Here is a 21972-nt window from a genome sequence, read left to right as displayed (position 1 = left end):
AGTAAATTTTATTTTAATAATAAACATGTAAAATTATCTAATATGATTAAAGAAATAAAGATTTAATACCTATATTTACACTCTTTCAACAGAAATGAGGTGAAAGTGTAAAGCCTCAAAAGAATAAAGGTATTAATTGAGAAAGAATTAACATTCAAACTTCTTGTAAAGAAAGTGAATATTTTTAATGGAATAACCTTTTATAATATCATTTATTTTTATGAATAATTATGTTTTGTAAATAAATAATTTGAAAAATATAAAATAGATTAATATTAAAATTTTATTTCATTAATATGTTAAAACTTAAACTAATTAACTTTAATTATTATCATTATTTTAAAAAATGTAAAAATTTATTTTAATTTTACGTGAAATTAACTTTTAAAAAACTTATAAATTATTTAAAAAATATTAGTATATAATTAAATTTATTCTTTTTCATCCATGTGAAGAGATCTTATCTTAAGAAACCACCGTACAATCTTTCCGTTTATGAAAATCTTTACTCTTACGTACAATTTTTTTTTTCTTTTAATATCTTTAAAAATAAATATATATAATATTACGAAGTGGACTTTAAGCCTATCTCAACCCCATAAAACCGGCTCAATTGGGTGAGGTTTGCACCCACTTATATACAATGAAAGACTCTAATCTCTAGTCGATGTGGGATCTCCAACAAATAAAAATTAAATTTAAAATTAAAGGATGAAAAAATATTAAATAATAATATTAAGAATTATAATATAATTAAAAAGTGAGTTGTATAAAAAATATGATTATAAAAGTATTATTATCCTCATAAAAAATTGGTTGACACCATGAATAGTATAAAAGATACCTTTCACACTACTTATAATAATATTTTTAAATTAAAAATAAAATAAAAATGAATAAAATATTAATCTTAATTTATTAAAATATGATATGTGTGTTTGTACTTGGGGGTTGTAGGTGTTAATATATCATCATCCTATTATTTAGGTACTTAGCTATTCCTTTTTTGTTATAAAGAAGAGAGAAAGGCAACACCTGCAAAGAAGTTAGAACAGCATTTGTTTGATTTTGTCTGAAAAAACTGCGATTTAATCTACAATGTCAACAACCTCGCAGGTTATTACATGCAAAGGTATCATCTGTGAAACCTGTTTTGCTTATCTCTTTCATGTGAGGTTGCTAATTATGCAGAGTTCGTAGGATGTTTCTGGTTTATGAGTGTGTTTAAATCTGGTTTTGACATTGTAGCTGCAATATGCTGGGGATTAGGACAACCTGTTACAGTGGAAGAGATTCAAGTTGATCCACCAAAAGCAACTGAAGTTCGAGTTAAGGTGCTCTGTGCAAGTATCTGCCACACAGACCTAACAAGCCTTCAAGGATTCCCACATGTTAGTCTTTTTGCAATCCTATGTTTGTGTCTGACTTTGTTTTCTCAAAACAACTAAGAAACTTGTGTAGTTTTGTGTTATTCATTTTTCTTCCACAAAAGAATTATCACCACTGACAAATTGATTGCAGATGTGTTTTCCTCTAGCACTTGGACATGAAGGAGTTGGGTAAGCTCCACAAATACCACCCTTTAACATGTTATTTTCATGTTCATATTCATCATAACGATTAGAGATTCCATATGGATTAAAAATATTACATTTCATTATATATAACTAGTTACAAATCTCACTTTATAATATTATGAAGTTGAGTTAGGTTTAAAGTTCCCTAAGTTAAGAAATTTTAAACCTATTTTTTGTATCTTCCGATTTCAGTGTTGTAGAAATTTTAATAATAACTATAAGAGAGTGAAGAGATTTCAAACCTTTTTTTTTTTATCTTCTTCAATTTTCTTGTTTGCTTTGATTTCAGTGTTGTTGAAAGTGTTTATAAATCGATATTATGAAGTTGAGTTAGGTTTAAAGTCAACTTCTTAATAATAACTAACAAGGTGAAGAGATTTCCAACCTTTTTTTAATCTTCTTCAATTTTCTTGTTTGCTTTCATTTCAGTGTTGTAGAGAGTGTTGGTGATGAAGTGACAACCCTTAAAGAGGGGGATGTAGTGATCCCAACATACATAGGGGAGTGTGAAACATGTGAGAATTGTGTTTCTGGGAAAACAAATTTATGTCTAACACACCCTGTGAGGTTGAATGGTTTGCTACCAGACAACACTTCAAGGATGTCCATAAGAGGACAGAGATTATACCATGTTTTAAGCTGTGCTACATGGTCAGAATACTTTGTTAGTGATGTGAATTACACTGTCAAAGTTGATTCAGCCATTGACCCAGCACATGCAAGTTTCATCTCATGTGGGTTTTCAACTGGGTTTGGAGCAGCTTGGAAGGAAGCCAAGGTCGAAAGTGGATCCAGTGTAGCTGTTCTTGGTCTTGGGGCTGTTGGATTAGGGGTAATATGAAATGGATTTTATGGTTTTTGTGATTTTATGGTTCTTGTTTGAGTTTTGATGAAGTGAAAGTGAGATGATGGTGTTGCAGGCTATAAGTGGAGCCAAAAGTATGGGAGCAAGTAAGATAATTGGAATTGACAAAAATGAAAAGAAGAGGGAAAAAGGAGAGGCTTTTGGAATGACCCAGTTCATAAATCCTGGTGATTCTGCTAAATCTGTTTCAGAATTGGTAAAGGAAGTAACTGGTGGAATGGGTGTGGATTACTCCTTCGAGTGCACTGGAATTCCCCCTTTGCTTTCTCAATCATTGGAAGCCACAAAAATGGTTAGTTTCACCTCATGGAACTATCTCTTCACAATTGTAATTCTACACATTCTATTGTGTTTCTTTGGTTTTCCTTATCCTTAAAATGTTTGTGTTGTTAGTTATTTGTTGTGTAAAATATGTAGGGAACGGGTAAAACAGTAGTAGTTGGAATACCAGCAGAACCTACTGTGTCCTTGGGTATGCTATCCCTTCTTCTCGGTAGAACTATGAAAGGTTCAGCTTTTGGAGGTCTAAAAGTTAGATCTGATATTGCCATAGTAGCTAACAAATGCCTCAAAAAGGTAACCCTCTACCATTTACATTTTATTAATTAAATTACATTTATTTTTCTACATTATTTCTTTAATGTATTTTGGAAAATGTTATTTTGAGAGTTAAATGTTATTTTAACAACTATAAATTAAAAAATATTAATTTATAATTGATGAAAAAATGCACGCGGAAGCAACACCCAATCACGGATCAACTGCTGAAAATAAACAACACAGAATTTAACTGGTTTGTCGTCAATCTGCAACTAATTAGGTTTTCATTATATTTGTTATAATGTTATAATTTTATTACAAGTACAAAAATCTCTTAAATAGAGATTGTAGAGGAGACACAATAATTAAATTCATTCATTCAAACATAGTGTTTAGTCAACCCAACTCAATTGGTTCTAACTTCATACTCAACAATAACTATGATTTAATCAATACAATTTTAAAATTGATTAATTTTAATAAAAAATTATTATTTTTCTAATTATAAATCTAATATCATCAAGTTTCATTTCTTAGGAATACATTCAAAATTATGGGGAAGTGATAGTTTCATATGTATGTGATAATTTGGTAATGGATGCTGATACATCGATGTATCAAAATTACAACTATTTTTTTTTATCTAGATAAGATAATTTTAAAATTATATTGATGACAATTATAAATAGATATTTTTCAATATCTAATTGTAAAATTAATATTTTATCTTTTATTTATTTACAGGAATTCCCTCTTGATGAACTATCCACTCATGTGGTCCCATTAGAAGATATTAGCAAAGGATTTGAGATATTGAAAGATCCCAACTGTGTAAAAGTTGTGATCAAGATATCTCATTGACAACAGAAAAAGTAAGAGACAAAAAGCTTCAAGCTGCAGAAGTTTCACATGGAAGTCTGACATTTTCTTCAGAGGATAATTTTAATATATATGAGGGACAAATATGTCTGTAACAAATAAAAATTAGTATTTTTCAAACATTTTATTAATAATTTCTTTTATCTTTTCTCTTATTAATGAAGAATATGCATCCTTTTAGTAATATAGAGAGTTTAATTTTTTTTATCAATCTTAGCTGAAGTAACAAATTATTAGAATTTATTAAATAGGGTTTTTCTATTAACAGGAAACATTATTGAAAATATGTCATACACAATAGTAAAAAATGCTGCATCAAAGCATATTTATTTGATATTGCTTCACATAAAATAGTCATCATATATCTATCGATTATTTTTTCTTTATCAGCAAAGAATAAATAAAATAAAATAAGACACTTCAGGTGTGTCTCAACCCTTATACAAAACTCTAAAAACAGGTTTCCTAGAACCCTACCAACTAAGGATCCAACAAACATTGTATTACAGATCAAGTTAAAATCCCAAACAAAGGTAAATAAACCCAACAAATACAGTTATATCCCCACCAGAGAGGTCACACCCTCAAACAATAATATACATCCAACATATATATTGATTACCTTTACCAAACATAATTCTTTTTTATAGATAAGAAAGAAATAGAAGAACAAAAAAGTACAAATAAAATTTATTTAATTGAAGAAATATATAAAAAAATGTTTTTCAATATTATTTAATTTTAAAAAAAATGTTTTTATCATAATTACTATTGGTATTTTTTTATATATTTAATTACTATTTTAATTCTAGTCAATTTTATAATGGAAGAAAAATGGAGGAGGTGATGGGAAAGATTATGGATATAATTAATAGATGCCATAATTGAGATTTAAGTAACAATAAATTGTTGACTAAGTTATATGATGTTTGGTCCTTTAAGTTAGGTGTTGATTTCAAGTGTTATGAATAAAAAAATTAATTAAAAGACTTTTTTTTCTAAAAGTATATTCTTGAATTAAATAATTTATTAAAACAGTCACTTAATATTTTACACTAATAATATGGTATAGAAAACAATCAATTTATTAATATTGACTTTTTTTTCCCGTGAGTTCCATTTTTTTTAAACATATTTTTTAAAAATAATTAATTCTCCTTCATTTTTACTCTCTTATTTTCCTTCTCTCTAATTTAAAGAAGTTAAAGAAAGTCAATATAACTACTTATTACTTAACTACTGCTTTATTTGTAAGACAACATTTTTTTAAGACAACAATTTTAAATATGTAATCTTTAATTGTTTGGATACCTATGATGTAATAATTGAGTAAATTTATTTATTTTTATCATTATAATTATTTTTGTTATTTAAAGTAATTTTGTTAACTTAGATGTTTTATTTAAAATATTTATATTTTGTTAACACTTTTGTAAATTTTTATAATTTTGTTAACCTTGATAAAAAAATTAGTTTTATATTTTATTTGTTTTATAATGAGTGTTTTTTTCATAATGTCAAAGTATATTTTTGTAACTACCATATAAGGTATGCAACTTCTTAGTCTTGGTTGCATTGCAAAACTTAATGAGTGTTTTAACAAATAATCATTATGGTATTTATTAAGGCACTTGTCAAAGATAAACCAATTAGTCTTTAACTTACTTTCACCAATTTGATGTAAGTTAAATTTTTTAAAAATATATAAATAATTAGAGTTTAAGTATCAACAGAAATTGAGTCTAGTAAAAAGAATTACTTGTGCAAAATATAATGAATCTAACTCTATTTTAAAATTGACAATTTCTTGAAGAAGATTGTCATGGAGAAAAAAAGGAAATAGCTTTTGGTTACAACATTACAGCTGTGACTGTATTAATCACATTTGTCTGCTATTCTCACAATATCAACATTAACAACAAATTAGGAGTTTTGTTTGGTCATAGTAAAAATGATTTATTGAACTGCCATCTTTAAATTAGCTGAAATATTATTCCGGCAATAGAACTCTATGTGGCATAGATATGAATACGGACACTGACATGACACAGATATAGATATGGAGATACGTATAATCTCTAAAATGTAGGACACGGGGATACATATCTATATATTATATAATTTTGAATTATATAAATTAAAAATAAATATTTATGTGCAAAAGTATGTTTAGATTCTTTTGGGAGCAGAAATATATTTTTCATGACTGGTTCAAAAGAATTTGTTCCTTATTTTTATAATCATAATAAAAATTTATACAATAAATTTGAGTTTTTAGAAAATTATTGTATTTATACCTTTTAAAATTGTGTTAGAACCGTGTTAGAATTTTCAAAAATCCAACAAATATTTTTTGAATTGAACACTTCATCGATAAGTGTTATATGAGTGTCCTACGAGTGTCGACACCGATACGCGTGTCCGACATGGATACAGTCATTTAAGAGAAGTGTTTGAGCCTTATAGAAGATAAGACAGAACTGCAATCTCCTCTAAAATCCTTTTGAGCGTCTACAAGATAATTAAAAAATTATATCAGATCATAGCAAAAAGATTAACAAACAAAAAAAAAAACCATTCTTACTAGTTTTTAAGTGTTCAATGACTCCAATAACACTTCAATCCAAACCAGTCTATAGTTTTTCATGTCAAGACCGGATGATTTTAGCCATGCTTTTTTGAATATCTTTGCCTTACAAAATGGGTAAGTTATGATGGAAATAAAAACACTTGGGGACCCGATAGAGAGATAATGAAGGACCAGAATTAGGCTTTTCGAGGATGTGAACAGCCTGCAAAAAAGGTCATTTTAACGTATTGATTTTTTTTAAGCCTTATTTATTAATAATTTCATGGATAAGTGTTGAAGATCCCACATCGACTAAAGATTAGAGTTTTTCATTGTATATAAGTGAGTGCAAACCTCAATTTTATAAACCGATTTTATGGGATTGAGTTAGGCTTAAAATTTACTTTTTAACCATGAGAATTTCGGATTCCTATGTTAGGAAGTATAGAAAACCAGAAGTAATTGGTTTCTAATGGAAAGAAGTGAGAAAACAAAGTTAGAATTTGGAATTTGTGTGGTAAAAATTCTGAAGGAAATGGAACGAAAGCTTTTATTTATTTTTTAAGAAAATTATGGATTTAAATTGTTTAATTTTCAGAATACTTCATTTGACAAGCAAATACATTAAATAATTCATTAGCACTATAATTAAGTATTGTTATTACTATAAAAAAATTATTAAATTATTATTATTTAAAAAAAATTAATCATTATATTATTAAAGTTGATAGTGCTGTTATAAGTTTTTAAAGTCTCCTTGTCTTTGCTGGAATTTTAAGAGGTAATATGGAAGATTTTGTTGGTGGTTTTTTCTTCATTTCTCGGGGTTGAGTCATTTTTTTTTACTGAATTTATGAAAGTTATCATTATTATTGAACAAGTTCAACATGTTGGATATCGTCATCTATGGCTGAAGAGTGATTTTATCACAATACGTCTTATTTTCTCTTGTATGCATATGCATATTGTTCATTGAACTATGTAGTGTATGAAATAAATATTTGTCTTTTTGTAATAAATTTGAGTTTAAAGTCTCATATTTTTAGGGAGGATCATTATTATTTAACAAGTTCAACATGTTGGATATGTCACTTACGGCTGAAGAGCGATTTTATCACAATACGCCTTATTTTCTCTTGTTCATTGAACTATGTAGTGTATGAAATAAATGTTTGTCTTTTTGTAATAAATTTGAGTTTAAAGTCTCATATTTTTAGGGAGAGTAATCATTGTAGTGATAAGTTTGCTCATATAAATTTGCTTAACCAACTTAAGTTTGTTTGGTATATGAGTTTGCCCTCTAACATTTACTTTGATTTGTTCTGTAGTATGTATAAACTCCCTATGTATCTTTTTTGTCTAGGTTACATGGAGTTTTTTTGTATTTTTTTGCATGGTTTTATCTATTATTGTTTTTTTTTCCTTATTAATTTATGTAATGACTTGTTTTATGTATTGATAAATGATTGTTAAGGTTTGAAATGTTAGTCTAACTGAAATGTTAAAATTTTTATAGTGATGTTTAACTTGAATTTACGAAAAAAAATATTTAAGAAACTTATTCAAACATTTTCAATATTCTTGTTGCTTTGAAGCCTCCATTATTATTATTTATTAACTTTATCCTCATTAATTAAAAATAATAATATTTGTCTCCCTACAATGAAAACTATATTATCAACTCAAACTATAGACCATAACTTAAAAATAATATATTTTTTTTTTAATTTTTGAAAACACTATTTTAAAACTAAATATAACTATTGTATAAACCAAAATAAACGAGTTACTTTCTCTTGTGTCTTTAAAATATATTAAAAATAATTAAATAAATACGAATAAAAATTTCAGCATGAATTATATTATAATATTATAACATTTATATCAACTTAAAATATTTTAACATCTTAATCCACACATTCATTCTAATAGTTTTTAATTATAAGTATCAAGAAAATCTAACGTTTAAACTAAAAACAAAAATCAATTTCACATTATAATACAAATACCGAAAACATATTTAACTTTTATTAATTTGTTTCCTTCTCTACAAGGTATTGATAATTATAAATTACATGATTTCATAGTGAGTTTTTAAAAATAAAGAAAAGTGATTTACATAACATTTAAAAGAGGTAATTATTGTAGAGAAAAGTGATTCCATTATGGGGTTCACCTTTTGCACATGTTGGCCTCAAGAAACTGACTTGTTTGTTACTTTTATGGCAAGAAAATGTGAGTGAAGATTATACGCAAAAATGTGAGGCGCTGAGAGGGTTGCCACAGTGCCCCACGCAATCCTCACGCGCACCTTTCCCACGTGTTCCCAGTCACTTCACACGCAACGCGTAACACACCTCTCAAAACCCTCACACGTGCTGTGCCTTTCCTTCTTTTTTCTTCAAGTTTTCAACAATACAAACCAAATAAAATATATAATTTTTAAAATGTAATATAGAGATCAAAAATCTATATATTATATAAATTAATAATATAGATTTATGTGTATAATCTAACATAATTTAAAAAAAAATATATAATAATTTTTAAAAATTAAAATTTATTATATAATTTTTTATTATAATTATAAAGATAAAGAACAAATTATTTTGAATCAGTAATGAAACAAATCTTTCTGCCTCCAAAATTTTTTGAAACATACTTGTACACATAAATATTTATTATTAATTTATAATTATATAATACATATATCCGTGTTCTCATATTCTATATTTTAAAGATATTATACGTATTTCTATGTCCGTGTCCGTGTTGTTTCAGTGTCTATATTCATGTTTGTGCTACATAGTGTTTACAAGTATTTTTTAATATTTTTTAGTATAAAGATGTTTCGCACACATTTAAGGAATTTATTTATTATTTTTAGGGTTTAGGGTTTAGGGTTTAGGGTTTATAATATTATTTTTTTTGAAAATTAATATATATTTTTTAAAATCATCTTAAAATTATTAGAAATTTAACTAATATTTTCTTAATTAAAAACTTAATCAATCTTTTTCCTACACAAAAGTGTGTCAAAAAAACTCATAGTGATTAATTGATAATCAAAATAAAAAAAGAATCTTACGTGGGAAGACCCGTATAGAATCAGCCAGAAAATAAAATAAATGAATCGTGGCTTTTCTGCATTTACTTTTGTTGAAAATCCAGAGAGTGAAAGCAAAATTTCTGGGAAGAAGAAGAAGAAGAAGAAGAAGAGAAAACCTATCTAAACCCGCAAAAAATTAAAAGGAAGAAACTGAGAGAGAGATAGAGAGAGAGAGCGTGTTTGGTTAAATGTAATTCTCGTGAGAAAAATCATTTTCTGAGATTTATTCTTTCGCGGCTTCAGATCACAGACCGAGAAAAATTACGTGTTGATGTGCTAATTTATTGTTGTTCATGAATGCGTGAGGATTGTGTCAAATCCTCTGTAATTTCACTTTGCGTATAGCTTTGAATTTGCATTGAGTAGGTGGTCCTCACGGATGCTCCTACCTCTGATTTTTCTGGAGGATTTTTCACCACTCCAAACGACGTCGCATAGGCACTTTTCGCTTGATTGCAATATGCAATGGCTGAACCTTAGGGAAGCCTGTGCAATGCGACCAACGTGGTTTGGAAGAAAAAGGCATGTCAATTCATTTATTGTTAGGGTTTTTGCTTTTTATAATTCGGATTTTTTTTTCATCGGTTTTTTTTGCTGTGCTTCTCTCGGAATTCTGTTTTCCGTTGTATTGATACTAGAACTTGGATTCCTTTTCCCGCGGCTAATTCAGTGTATGTATGTTTTAGGGTTTGATTTGTCAGTTGAATGGATTTTGGAATTTGGAGCAGATTTTCGTTTTTTTTTTACGTCATTGGTTGACTAACTAGACTTGCAGCATTTTTAGCTGGTGGCAAATTGGCAATTACTTTTTTTTATGATTTTATATTTGTGCTATTTTTCTGTTTGTAAGTGATAGTTGTTAATGTGGTTTGATTTTACTTTCTAGATGACATCAGTATCGAGAGGAGTTTTCGCATGGAAGAACTGCAATATTGAGTAATCATGATGTTCAAGAGAACATGGTGAGATACACAGGGTAATTCACAATCTGACCTTTTCGTTCTCTTGTTGCAATCAGTTCTTCGTACACAGAAAGAGTAACCTCATTTGGATTACATTATCTGATAAGCCTGATTTCTTATGACTTTCCTCTTCTTCTTGCTTGATGGGACAATTGAACGCTCTTAATGATTGCTCAAGTTATATGAGTATACTTTATATGCTCACATTTTGGTGAATGACAGGTTTCTTGGAAAGTTGTTGCTTTCATAATGTTCTGCTATTAGTATTCGCTATATCTTACCATTTTGATATGTTTTCCTCTCGTAATTACTAATGCAATATAAACATTGGAAGCAACTTGCGATCTTCTGCCATTTCTACTATTTTGTTATTTCTTTAGTTAGTAGTTGATGTAAAATAAAGACGAAGGAGGCCATTTTGTGCATTAACTATCTCTTCTGGAAGCAAACTTATAGCATTGTCATAGGTTATTCTAATTAAAAAAAAATAGAATGAAATTTATAATTTTTTATTTATTTGTTGTGAATTGTATGTTTTTATAATTTTTATTTTGTAAAATGTCTCGAAGTCATCTTTTGTTTAGCTCAAATTTAGCCTGCTATGCACACACAAGTTCTGGTCACATTGGCTGTATGGCAAGGTGGGTGGTCCATGCGAAGAACTGTCGTGGCAGGACTTAATTCAGTTTTAGTTATAGGCTTCATTCTTCCTTCCACATGAGATTTTAGATAATTTAGTGACTCTTACCCTACTCACTGATGTATATATATAGTGAATAAAAAGGAGAAGCCTATAAGGGAAGGAAAGGAAGGAAATAGGGTACATCCTATGACCCTCCTAGATACTCCAAAAGACACATTTATTAAAGTTGAGCAATAGATAAAAACATTATTGTTTCAACACCCCTCTCAAGTTGAAGCAAATAACTTGAATTCAGGGTCCTCTCAATGATTTAGTTAAAATATCTGCCAAGTGATCACATAAACTGATAAATTCTATACAAATCTTCTTGGACAAACAACCTCTCTTGAACAAAGTGATACTAAATCACTGTATGCTTAGTTCCCTCATGAAACACTAGATTGGAAGCAATGTGAAATACAATTTCATTTGTTGATTTTGACGAAATTGTAACTATTGAAGGTATTATTTAATCGACATAATTTCACAAGTAATCAAAGCCATAAATTATTTAGTTTTTGCGATGGATCTGACGACATTTTGTTTCTTGTTCTTCTAAGATGTAAGATTTCCACCAATAAATACAAAATATTCGGTAGTAGAGGATCTATCTATAGGACATCCTACATAATCAACATCACAATATTCATAAACCTTGACGATCTCCCTTATCATCATACAATGATCCTTGTTTAGGAGCATTTTTGATATATCTAGGAATGCAAATCACAAATCCTTGTGATCAATGTGTGGATTCTACATAAACTTACTAGTAACCAAGTGCAAAATTAAGATCAGGTTTGGTGACTGTGAGGTAAATGAGCTTCCCCACCAATCTCCTATGTCTCAAGATCTGAAAAGGGTTCACCTTGATCAACCATTAATTTTTTATTTGGATTCATAGGACTATCAATGGGCCTGCACTCAGTCATGTTTGTCTCGTCTAAAATGTCTAGAATATATTTTCTCTTATATCACAATGCCTTCCTTTGATTGGGTCACCTCAATACCAAGTACGTGTTTTGAACAATTAAGACGTCTGGTTTGAAAGTGACAAAAAAGTGTTTTCTTACCCTACTTAGTGATTCTTACCCTACTCATTGGTGTATATAATGTATAAAATGGAGAAGCATAGAAGGGAAGGAAAAGAAGGAAATAGGGTACAGCCTATGACTCTTCTAGACACCAAAAAAACAGATTTATAAAAGCTGAACAAGATAAAACCATCATTGTTAACACTTCTGCTTAAAGAAGAGTTTAGTAATAGAAGATTACGTGTAGTAATCACTAAGAAGTATGATTACACCTAATTTAAGAAGTTCAAGTAAACCAAACAAGACTGAGGCATTACCTCAGATGCTGCTCTAATGGCAGCATGTATGAAAAAGAAACCTAATTAATACTGCTAAAGCTGACATACACAAACCTAATTAATTACCCAGTTTTGTAAGAGTGGTAGGGGTAAGAATTCATTGATATAAGTTATAGCTTCACAGGCCAATCAAGTACACTTCTTTACGGTGTCCCAGTTGAACATGATTCCAATGCGTTTTGTTTGGGCAAATCATTCCTGGGCAAATATGCACCCAACATAGAAAATGTAGTTCCTGAGTTTCAATAATGTATTAGATAGATAATATGTTGGGTAACATGTACTGTAGCTTTTGTGCTTGTGATAAACCATTGCATTTGTGTTTGTCATAGTCAATCTCTCAGTTAAAGTGTAAAACTTTGACATTGGATTATTGTAGCCTTTGTCTAAAAAATAATTAGAAAATAGCAAGAGCTCAATTGTAAGTAGTGGAAGTCTAAATTGAAGGTTGTACTTTTTGAATCATGCCTTGTTTATTTTAGGTATCACTCAAAATGATTTCCGTGTGTTTTGTTTGGGCAAGTCATTCCTGGCCAAATATGCACCCAACATAGAACAAAGAAATAGTTGCTGAATTTCAATAATATTTTTGATAGATAATATGTTTGGATAACATGTAGTGTAGCTCTTGTGCTTGAAATAAACCCTTGCATTTGTGTTTCAATGTCACAGTTAAAGTGTAAAACTTTGCCATTGGACTGTAGTAGCCTTCATCTAAAAAGAGCTGATTGTAATTAGTGGAAGTCTGAATTGAAGCTTATTTTTTTAAATCATGCCTTGGTTTATTTTAGGTATCACTCAAATCTGGAAAGAAATTTGACGAACATTCTATGATTCAGAAAGCTGAAATGAGACTCGAATCAGGGACTTGTAATGTGTGCTCAGCTCCTTGTTCATCTTGCATGCATCTTAACCGAGCTCTCATGGGGTCAAAGACCAAAGAATTCTCTGATGAAAACTCTCGCTTAGGAGAGGCTAATCAGTATTGTACTGTTGAGGCTGATGGGTCTTCTTCTCCTGGGAGCAGAGCTTGTGAAAGATTGAAGAAGCATCCTGTCAATGAAAGCAGTCACAAGCCTAGTATTTCTTCAACTCATGATTCTCAGTCTGAAAATGTTGAGAATGGACAAGCCTTATCTGGGAAGTATCAGGATTCTAAGTGTTTAGAAAGTCTTGACGATATCACTTCTTGTATCAGTAGGACCAGTGATGCTAATTTAGCGAGTGGTAGCCAACAAATAAATACAGACAGAATAAATGTATCTTGTAGTTCGACTTTAGTTAGTCACTTAGAGGCAGAAAGATCTAGAAATGGGCCATCTGTTGACATGTCTGGTTTGTCAGAAGGCTGTATGGAAAATGTAGATTCATCATTTACCAAAGAGAGAGTACCTATTATATCTGCTGGTGAAAAACCTGTGGCAGATAAGGAGAACCTAAATAATGGTATAGCCAAAGTTTCAGTGGAAATATGTCCGAAGTCAGAAGCAGATATGGGAAATAATGTTGATATTGCTATAGCTGAAGATCATAAATATTCAGCCCTTGATGGACTGCATGCGAAGGTTGATAAGCTGATTAAATCATCTGGCAGGTCTGAACCTCTATCAGAAGATGAGGGTCATGAATCAGATGTTGTTGAGCATGATGTGAGTGCATGTTCTTTCATTATTTTAGTTTCTTTGCATCAAAAGTAAACTCAATGGAGATGTAAATGGGAGAAGTAGAATGTAATGGCTTGAACATGAATGAAGATTGATGTGTGTGCATAATCTTAATTATTTTTTAGGCTTGGGGTAATGCCAAACAATCAACTTAGTTTGTAAATATTCCATATTCTCCACTTCATTATGTCTTTACCTTAACTGTTCTTTTTTGTTACACACTTCTCTGATGTTGCTCACTGTGATGTTCCCCCTGTAATTGACTTGGAAATAGGTAAAAGTATGTGACATCTGTGGAGATGCTGGTCGTGAAGATCTACTTGCCATATGTAGTAGGTGTAGTGATGGTGCAGAGCACACGTATGCACAAGATCCTTTTATATTACATATAATATTGTTGCATAGTCCTTTTCACTAAATTGAGACTTAACATTATGGTATCATTGAATCAGCTACTGCATGCGGGAAATGCTTGTCAAACTCCCTGAAGGTGATTGGTTGTGTGAAGAATGCAAGTGTGTGGAGGAGACGGCAAATCGAAGGCTAGGTAATCATGAAGTTCTTTGTGTACAGCATATTTTATTTGAAAAATGTTGTGCATCATGGTATTGAAAAGGAGTGCCCTCTGATATGAAATTGTATCCTTTTTTCTTACTATAGTTTGGCTGGCATAAGTTTTCACGTGCCCATGTATGTGCTAACAGATTTGTTAAATTTAATTGTGTTTTAGTTATTGAAGAAAAAAAACTTCATAAAGTTATTTCAGCTTCACAAATTTCTGGCAAAAGACCTTCTCAAAGCATGGAAATAGCTACAGCAGCAAAAAGGCAAGCTCTTGAATCAAGCACAGGATCACCGAAGGCATCAAGCCCAAAGAGAATAGTCTCACTGTCACGGGAATCTTCTCTCAAGAGCATGGATAAAGGAAAGATGAAATCTGGGCAACAGGTCCCTGTGCGTAACCACCATGGTGGTGATGATGTAGACCTTGCACGTTCTCTTTCGACTGGCCCTCGGAGTCAAAATCCAAGGAGTATGGTTACATTTGACATCTACTGAACTTCATTACTTTATTTTCTTTGTTCCTTATAATCGGCCTTGAATTCCATGGCAAACATATCAATGTCTCCAATTTCCCTGGGTTTCATCTTTTCATTTAATTCATAGTATGATTTTTTGTTTCTATGAATAGGTACGTTGTTGAAGTCCAATTCATTCAACAACTTCAATTCCAAGCCTAGAATCAAACTTGTCGATGAAGTTGTTCCCCAAAAGCAGAAAGGGGGTGTCGAACATATTTCTAAGAATCTTGAGAAACCTACTGGGATGATAAGCAAATCAATGTCATTTAAATCCTCACACTTGGGGCGGTCAAATACTAATGAATCAAAAGTTAAATCTAGTTTTTCTAAACATGGAATTGTTCAGGATTCGAAAGCATTAAGACATACAAAAGAACTGGGTTCACTTGACAAGAAATTTCAACCTAAGATTGATCGACCTGTCATTCATTCAACTATGGTTAGTTCTGTTTCCACATCAAAAGGTGATCATAAGCTTGCTCCTCTTGGTGAAACTGCTAAACCTTATACAGTTAACAACAATCGAGAGTTTAAGGTCAACCAAGATGGAAAAGTATATTCATTATCAAAGTCTATGAGTAATACAGGCAGTAGAAGTCCAGAACCTCAAGTTAGTTCAGGTGTGAGTGTGATCTCGAGTGGAGACATTTTATTTCTGTTATATTATTGGAATATTTCAACCTTCTTTAAAATAGTTCATTTAGCTGCTTTTAAAATTTCAGTTTTCTATCTAGTAACAGCATTTTCTATCATTTTTCTCTTATTTTAATTTTAGTAGGAGCATGTACCTATGATGGATTTTTGTGCTTTAGGTGGACTATGTTTTCTGCAATGATGGTTTCTTATTTAGTTATTGTTTGGATTTTGCAGATAAAACATCAACCAGTGTCAATGAAACTCAACAGGATAGGCTGCCTCGATCACATGAAACTGTTAATCATGTTGACAGAACAAAGGATAGTTCTAGTGATCATGTGAGGTCAGGTGTTACTAATGCTTCAAAAAGTTCATTTTGTCGTAAATGTAAAGATTTTGGCCATGCTACAGAATGTTGCTCAATTAGTGGTACCCAAGAATTTGTTGCTGAAGCATCAGTCACTGCTACAAGTAGTTCAAAAGAGGAGATGCATAAGGGAAATAGATTGAAAGCTGCAATCCAGGCAGCTTTGCTTAGGAGGCCTGAAATACACAAGAAGAAAGAAGGTCCTGATGAAACTAATGAGTTTCCTACATCAATCATAGGTTTCAAACGTGAAGTCACTTCTCAAAACCAAGTGTTGGTTTCCAGCACATTAAAGAATAGTATATATGCTGAAGAAACGAATGTGAAGCAGGAAATTGTTGAGAGTTCTTCATTTGAAACCACTAAATGTCCATCTGCTAATGATCCGAAGCAACTTAAATTTTTCCAAACTGATATTTGCTCTCAGCTGAGAAAGTCGGATTTTGTTGGTCTTACTTCTGGAGAGCCGGTAGTGAGAGACTTGGCCAATAATGGCATGGTGCTCTCAAGTGTTCTTTCAAAGATGTCAGTCATTCCGGAGTATGAGTACATCTGGCAGTATGTAACATCTTATGATGAGCTAGTTGATTTCTTTTCTGGATTGTTTTGTTCACTCTTCATGGTTTGCCATCAAGTGTGTTTTATGAGTTTTATTGTTCATGCAGGGGTGTCTTTGAAGTGCATAGAAATGGAAAGCCGCCTCCTGACTTGTATGCTGGAATTCAGGCACATTTATCTGCATGTGCTTCTCCTAAGGTTATTGAGACAGTAAGGAATTTTTCACCTGAAGTTTCCCTAAATGAAGTTTCTCGATTGAGCATATGGCCTTCACAATTTCATCAAAGTGGTGCTAAGGAAGATAATATTGCTCTTTACTTCTTTGCCAAAGACACTGAAAGGCAAGAATATAAATATCACTCTTCCATTGACAATAGACATTGAAACGCAAATATAATTCTTTGCTTCCTATCTTGTAAATTATTTACCATTCATTTCTAACAATTTTCTATTACAGTTACGAGAGACACTACAAGGGTCTGTTGGATCACATGATTAGAAATGATTTGGCACTTAGGGGAATGTTTGGTGGCGTTGAACTTCTCATATTTGCATCCAATCAGCTTCCGGAAGACTCACAGCGTAAGAAATTATTCTGGACTCTCGCTAAACAATTCCTGAGATAGTGGCAACTTAGTGAATTATGCTATGGCTTTGGTGTTGGGTTGAAGTTTATGTTTGCATTAACTATCAAGTTCTTTAGAAATTTGTTTCATATGCAACTTTGCAATGTCTTCTAAGAAAGAGTTTGCTTGCATCTGTTTTATATTGTATTTTGGACTTTTTTATGAACTTGGATGTATTTATACCTGATGCCGGTTGATGACATCCATTCATTTTGAATCAGAATTCTATATTTTGTTTTATAAGATATTGGAATTCTAAAACCAACTCGTCTGGATGAAACAGACAAGGGAAGGTCATAAGACAATAATGCTTTGTTGTCAGTGGTGGTGATTTGTTGCTCTAGTTGGGCATTGGTTTGTTGATAGTGTTATGCTTTGGCCTGTTAATTTTGTCCCTTTTGATCATCAGTGGGGTGTGCTCAATATGGGTTGTTTGGCAGTTTATTTAACTGAAAATATAAATGATCATCTATGCAACAAGGATTTTTAATAAGAAATATCAACTGTTTAAACTTTATCTGCAGGTTGGAATATGTTATTTTTCCTATGGGGTACATTTAGAGGGAGGAGGATAAATCATTCAAATTCCACAAAAAGTAAATGTATTCCTAGTTTGAATGTGATGCCAAATGAGAAGGATTTCCCGTCTGCTGTCATGACTTTGTCTGAAACTTGGTGTTCACCAAAACGTGTCAACGAAGAGTCCATTGACCAAGGTAACAATATGCCATGTAGGAATTTTGTTAGTAAAGGAACTGTGTTTGGCCAGACACATTTGGAGTTGCAAGTGAAGTTAGAGACACCAGATTCTAGTGTCAACACCAAATCTACATCAGGGATTCTGATCACCAGTACTCAATTGTGTCAAGAAATGAATTCTACTGGTTCATCCCTGGTAATGTTTTTATCCTTATATATGTTTGATAGATTCAAGAGTTTCTGTTTGTTTCCGCTTAAATTGTGATATGATCTTGATTTGTAGTAGTGGTAAATTAGAAATGCTAATTTTATTTTCTGAATTATAGACTATGTACTGATTAGTTTTTGATGGTTCTACAAGGAGGTTGAGAACGTTAGTTGTTAATTATATACTCTTGTCAATCATTCAATTATGATATACAAGGGGAGTTAAAAATAGGTATAATAAGTAAAAGAAGAAAATGCTGCTATGGGAGATGATGGTAACCACTTTTTAGGAGGATAGAAGTTATAAATGTTTTATGAAAGCGTAAGTCCTGCTACTAGTTATCTCATTGTTTTTTAATGATATTCTTGGTATTTGCAGGGAGATAGTGCACCAGAGCATCGACAATGCATACAGTCTAAACCTCCTGAAGTAACGGGAACTAGTGTAAGTAGAAGGATTGTGGAAACAAAAACTAATCCTGATATTTCTGGTAAGCAAGAGCCCTCTTCGTCTTTGGAGATCCCTTCTGTCGATTGCCAAATAGATACTGCAAGTAATATCATTAAGGATAAAATTTTGGAGAGAACAGTATACGATGAGAATCAGCGAAGGCCTAAAAGGAAACAGTTGGAAAATGATCTCAATATTAACGAGGAGGCAACAATGCTTCAGGGAGACCTGGATTTGAAAGGGGCCAACTGTCTGGTACCTAATGATAAAAAAATTAAGCATATAGATCTATCAGATACACTTGTGGAGGCTTCTGCAGTTAGTTCTCAGAAACGTCCTTTGAATGTGGTAAATTGCAAATTGGAAGACACAGAAAGTAGCAAGAAGCTGCAAAAAAGTTTGGGTGGAGTTTTTGAATGCAACGAATCTGCTGGAGCCAGGGTCTCTTTCAATGGTAGTTTTGCATCCCTTGTGAACGATCTTGGTTCCTGTTCTTCGGTGGGCAAAGGGTGCAAAGAAGCTTGCGATGAGAAAATCATCCACGAGGACTTAGGAACGATGGAAAGAACCTTTTTTCCTGTTGATAATCGCAATAAACTTAACTCGGGGATGGTGGTGAACAGGGAGTCACTGAATGGGGCTGGTGAGTACGTGGACCAATTTGAAGTTGGGATTCCAAATTTGGAGCTTGCTTTGGGGGGTGAAACAAAACCGTCACACAAGAGTATGCTGCCATTCTTTGTTGGTGCAGTTGACAAGAAAATTAACCCGGAAAAGACTCCAGATATTGAGCGAGACGATGAGAACGTTGCTGCATCTCTTTCCTTGTCACTATCCTTTCCATCTTCAAGCAAAGAACATATGAAACCAGTTACAAAAAATGAGCCTTTGCCCACCGATGGGCATAACGCCAAGTCGTCGTTTCTTCTTTTTGGGAGATTCACCGACAAATAAATAAATATGCTGCGTTGCTTTGCTATTTCTAACCATGTACATTATCTTGTTCCAGATGCCTTGGATAAAGCAGCCATATCCATCATCAGTGAATCCCTTATACAGAGAAGAGACTTCCACCTGTTCATGTGCCCGGCAAAAAATAAGTACTTTTTTCTAATCTCTTTACCCCTTTGTTAAATACTTGCTTTTCTTCTTTCTTTTTGGTTTCAAAACGCATAGTTATGGCTGTCTGTATATAGAGAGAATTTCAGCCCATATAATCTCAGAAATCTTACTAGGAACTTGCGGATCACTACTTTTATGGCATGGTTTCCTTTGTTCCTGGCTTCATCATCTCTCTTTTCCCTTTTTATATTCCTCCTGCACTCACATCATCTTAATTTAAACATTTCCAATGCCAAGCTCTATATCAAACGTGTTAGGTCTCATGTCAAACGTGTAATTACGTATCTTGATATATTGTGATTCTGCTCTTCTTTCATTTTTATTCTCATAGAAAAAACCATACAAATAAGTATCATAATTTAATGAAAGGACTATATATCTTTAGAAGACTAATCGTCATATTTTTAATGGTATAATTAAATAATTCTGGAGTATATTCGGTTAGGTGAAATGGTGAGCTATGTTATGCTGCAAATATTTGTTATCAATAAGTGTACTAATAACTAAGGCAACGGTTATTCTAACAATGATAATGAAAACAAAACTCTTAAATTAAAATGTAGAGTTTTAAATATTTTGGATTAATTAGTTTTTGGGCTTCCAGATTTTATAATCTGGAAGTCTTTTCTGAACATGAGATTAACTTCTAGATTATGTAATCCGATTTTTTTTTTTTAATGTGTGATTAACTTCTAGATTACATGATTCAGAAGTCTTTTATGGATATGTGATTAGTTTATGGATTAAATAATTTATAGGTTTATTTTAAATCCAAAAAAAGACTTTCAAATTTTATAAATCTAAAGAATATTTTTTGGTTCAAAAACATCTTCCAAATTATGTATGAGGTGGCATAATTTTTCATATTTAGTATTTAGTTTAAGATGACACAAGAATGTATGGAGAAGAAACAGTCAAAAGTTCTAATAAGCGGGGAATTAAGGGCCTCTTGAATATTTTGTTTAACTATTAGTCGTTGTCAGAATTTTGTTGTGATTAGTGATATTGTGAAAAATTACATACAACTGTGTTCAAGGCTGTCACAATCATAAGTTTGTTGTTAATATTGATATTGCGAGAATACATACAAATTTGTTGTTATATGTATTTATTATTTAAATATTTATTAATTTATGTATTTATATAGATAATAACATTTTATTCTAATTTAGTATATTTTCACACAACAATTAATAACAATTTCTATGATAAATGTACGAAATTCTTTGTCATGCAATCAATGATTTTCATTGTAATATTGAGCACTTGAAACCATATTTAACTTGTCTTTTATTTAAATATTTTTTTTTATATATTCTTTTATAGTTTAGAAAATAAAATTATGAACTTTAATGGTTATATGTTTATTAAATAAATTAAATATTTAGACAATTGGCTCTCCAACTTCTAACTCATGGTACTTTTATGTAATAACTAAGAAGCAAACAATTAAAGTAAAATTAAAATTCATATCTAATAAAAGTCTTGTATTTAAATTTTATAGATAAAAATCTTATTAAAAAAATGTACTAAAAAGGGTAATTATATTGTTGAATAAGAAAAATGAATGAATATTTTGTAACCATTTATACAAGATTTGTGGAAGGTGATTTGGTGAGAAATGAGAAGGAAAGGTTACAAAAGTTGGTTAAACTCACATCAAATGAAAAAGTTTAGTCACAAATCTGCCTTGAAATTTGATTGCGGTGTTGTTAAGCATTCCCATCTCCATGATACAGTTTTATCCTTTGCAGTTATTTTAAAATTTAAATTTAATTATTTTTATTTTAACAATGATCCAAAGACTGATTTTTTTTTTCATTAATATTAATATTTTATTTGTTCTGATTTATGTCGAAGAACTAATATTTTTTCATTAACATTAATATTTGTTTGACCTAAATCGAAGAGATAACCTTATTAGAGCATCGCATTTGAAATATTGTCAGTTTTTTAGGTTGATATTTTATCACGATTTTGTCCTTGTTTTTGAGGTTGATATTTT

General features: G+C 31.1%; 2 protein-coding genes across 9 annotated transcripts; both read left to right on the top strand.

The window, feature by feature from the left end:
- Nucleotides 1–946: 946 nt before the first annotated feature.
- Nucleotides 947–4045, top strand: LOC137826164 (8-hydroxygeraniol oxidoreductase-like). Its single transcript, XM_068632034.1, has 7 exons — nucleotides 947–1132; nucleotides 1249–1391; nucleotides 1522–1559; nucleotides 2007–2409; nucleotides 2498–2734; nucleotides 2860–3018; nucleotides 3727–4045. The coding sequence occupies exons 1-7, from the start codon at nucleotides 1099–1101 to the stop codon at nucleotides 3841–3843; spliced, it is 1131 nt and encodes a 376-aa protein (XP_068488135.1). The 5' UTR covers nucleotides 947–1098; the 3' UTR covers nucleotides 3844–4045.
- Nucleotides 4046–9470: 5425 nt separating this feature from the next.
- LOC137817993 (ASI1-immunoprecipitated protein 2-like) lies at nucleotides 9471–20132 on the top strand. 8 transcript variants are annotated; one of them, XM_068621409.1, is made up of 12 exons: nucleotides 9471–10061; nucleotides 10436–10515; nucleotides 13347–14204; nucleotides 14494–14579; nucleotides 14672–14766; nucleotides 14950–15252; nucleotides 15412–15921; nucleotides 16172–16862; nucleotides 16970–17203; nucleotides 17320–17444; nucleotides 18013–18383; nucleotides 18774–20132. In XM_068621409.1, exons 3-12 carry the CDS (start codon nucleotides 13386–13388, stop codon nucleotides 19797–19799), a joined length of 4260 nt encoding a protein of 1419 aa, XP_068477510.1. In that variant the 5' UTR covers nucleotides 9471–10061; nucleotides 10436–10515; nucleotides 13347–13385; the 3' UTR covers nucleotides 19800–20132. The 8 variants fall into 8 exon arrangements, with proteins under 8 accessions (XP_068477510.1, XP_068477431.1, XP_068477751.1 ...); XM_068621330.1 differs by having other exon boundaries at nucleotides 9531–10061; nucleotides 10426–10515; XM_068621272.1 differs by having other exon boundaries at nucleotides 9583–10061; nucleotides 10436–10501.
- The last annotated feature ends 1840 nt before the right edge of the window (nucleotides 20133–21972 follow it).

This window comes from Phaseolus vulgaris, chromosome 11, assembly GCF_000499845.2.
Source record: "Phaseolus vulgaris cultivar G19833 chromosome 11, P. vulgaris v2.0, whole genome shotgun sequence".
Lineage (NCBI taxonomy): Eukaryota > Viridiplantae > Streptophyta > Magnoliopsida > Fabales > Fabaceae > Phaseolus > Phaseolus vulgaris.
The sequence above is the reverse complement of the archived record's forward strand: the minus strand, read 5'-3'. Positions and strand labels throughout refer to the sequence as shown.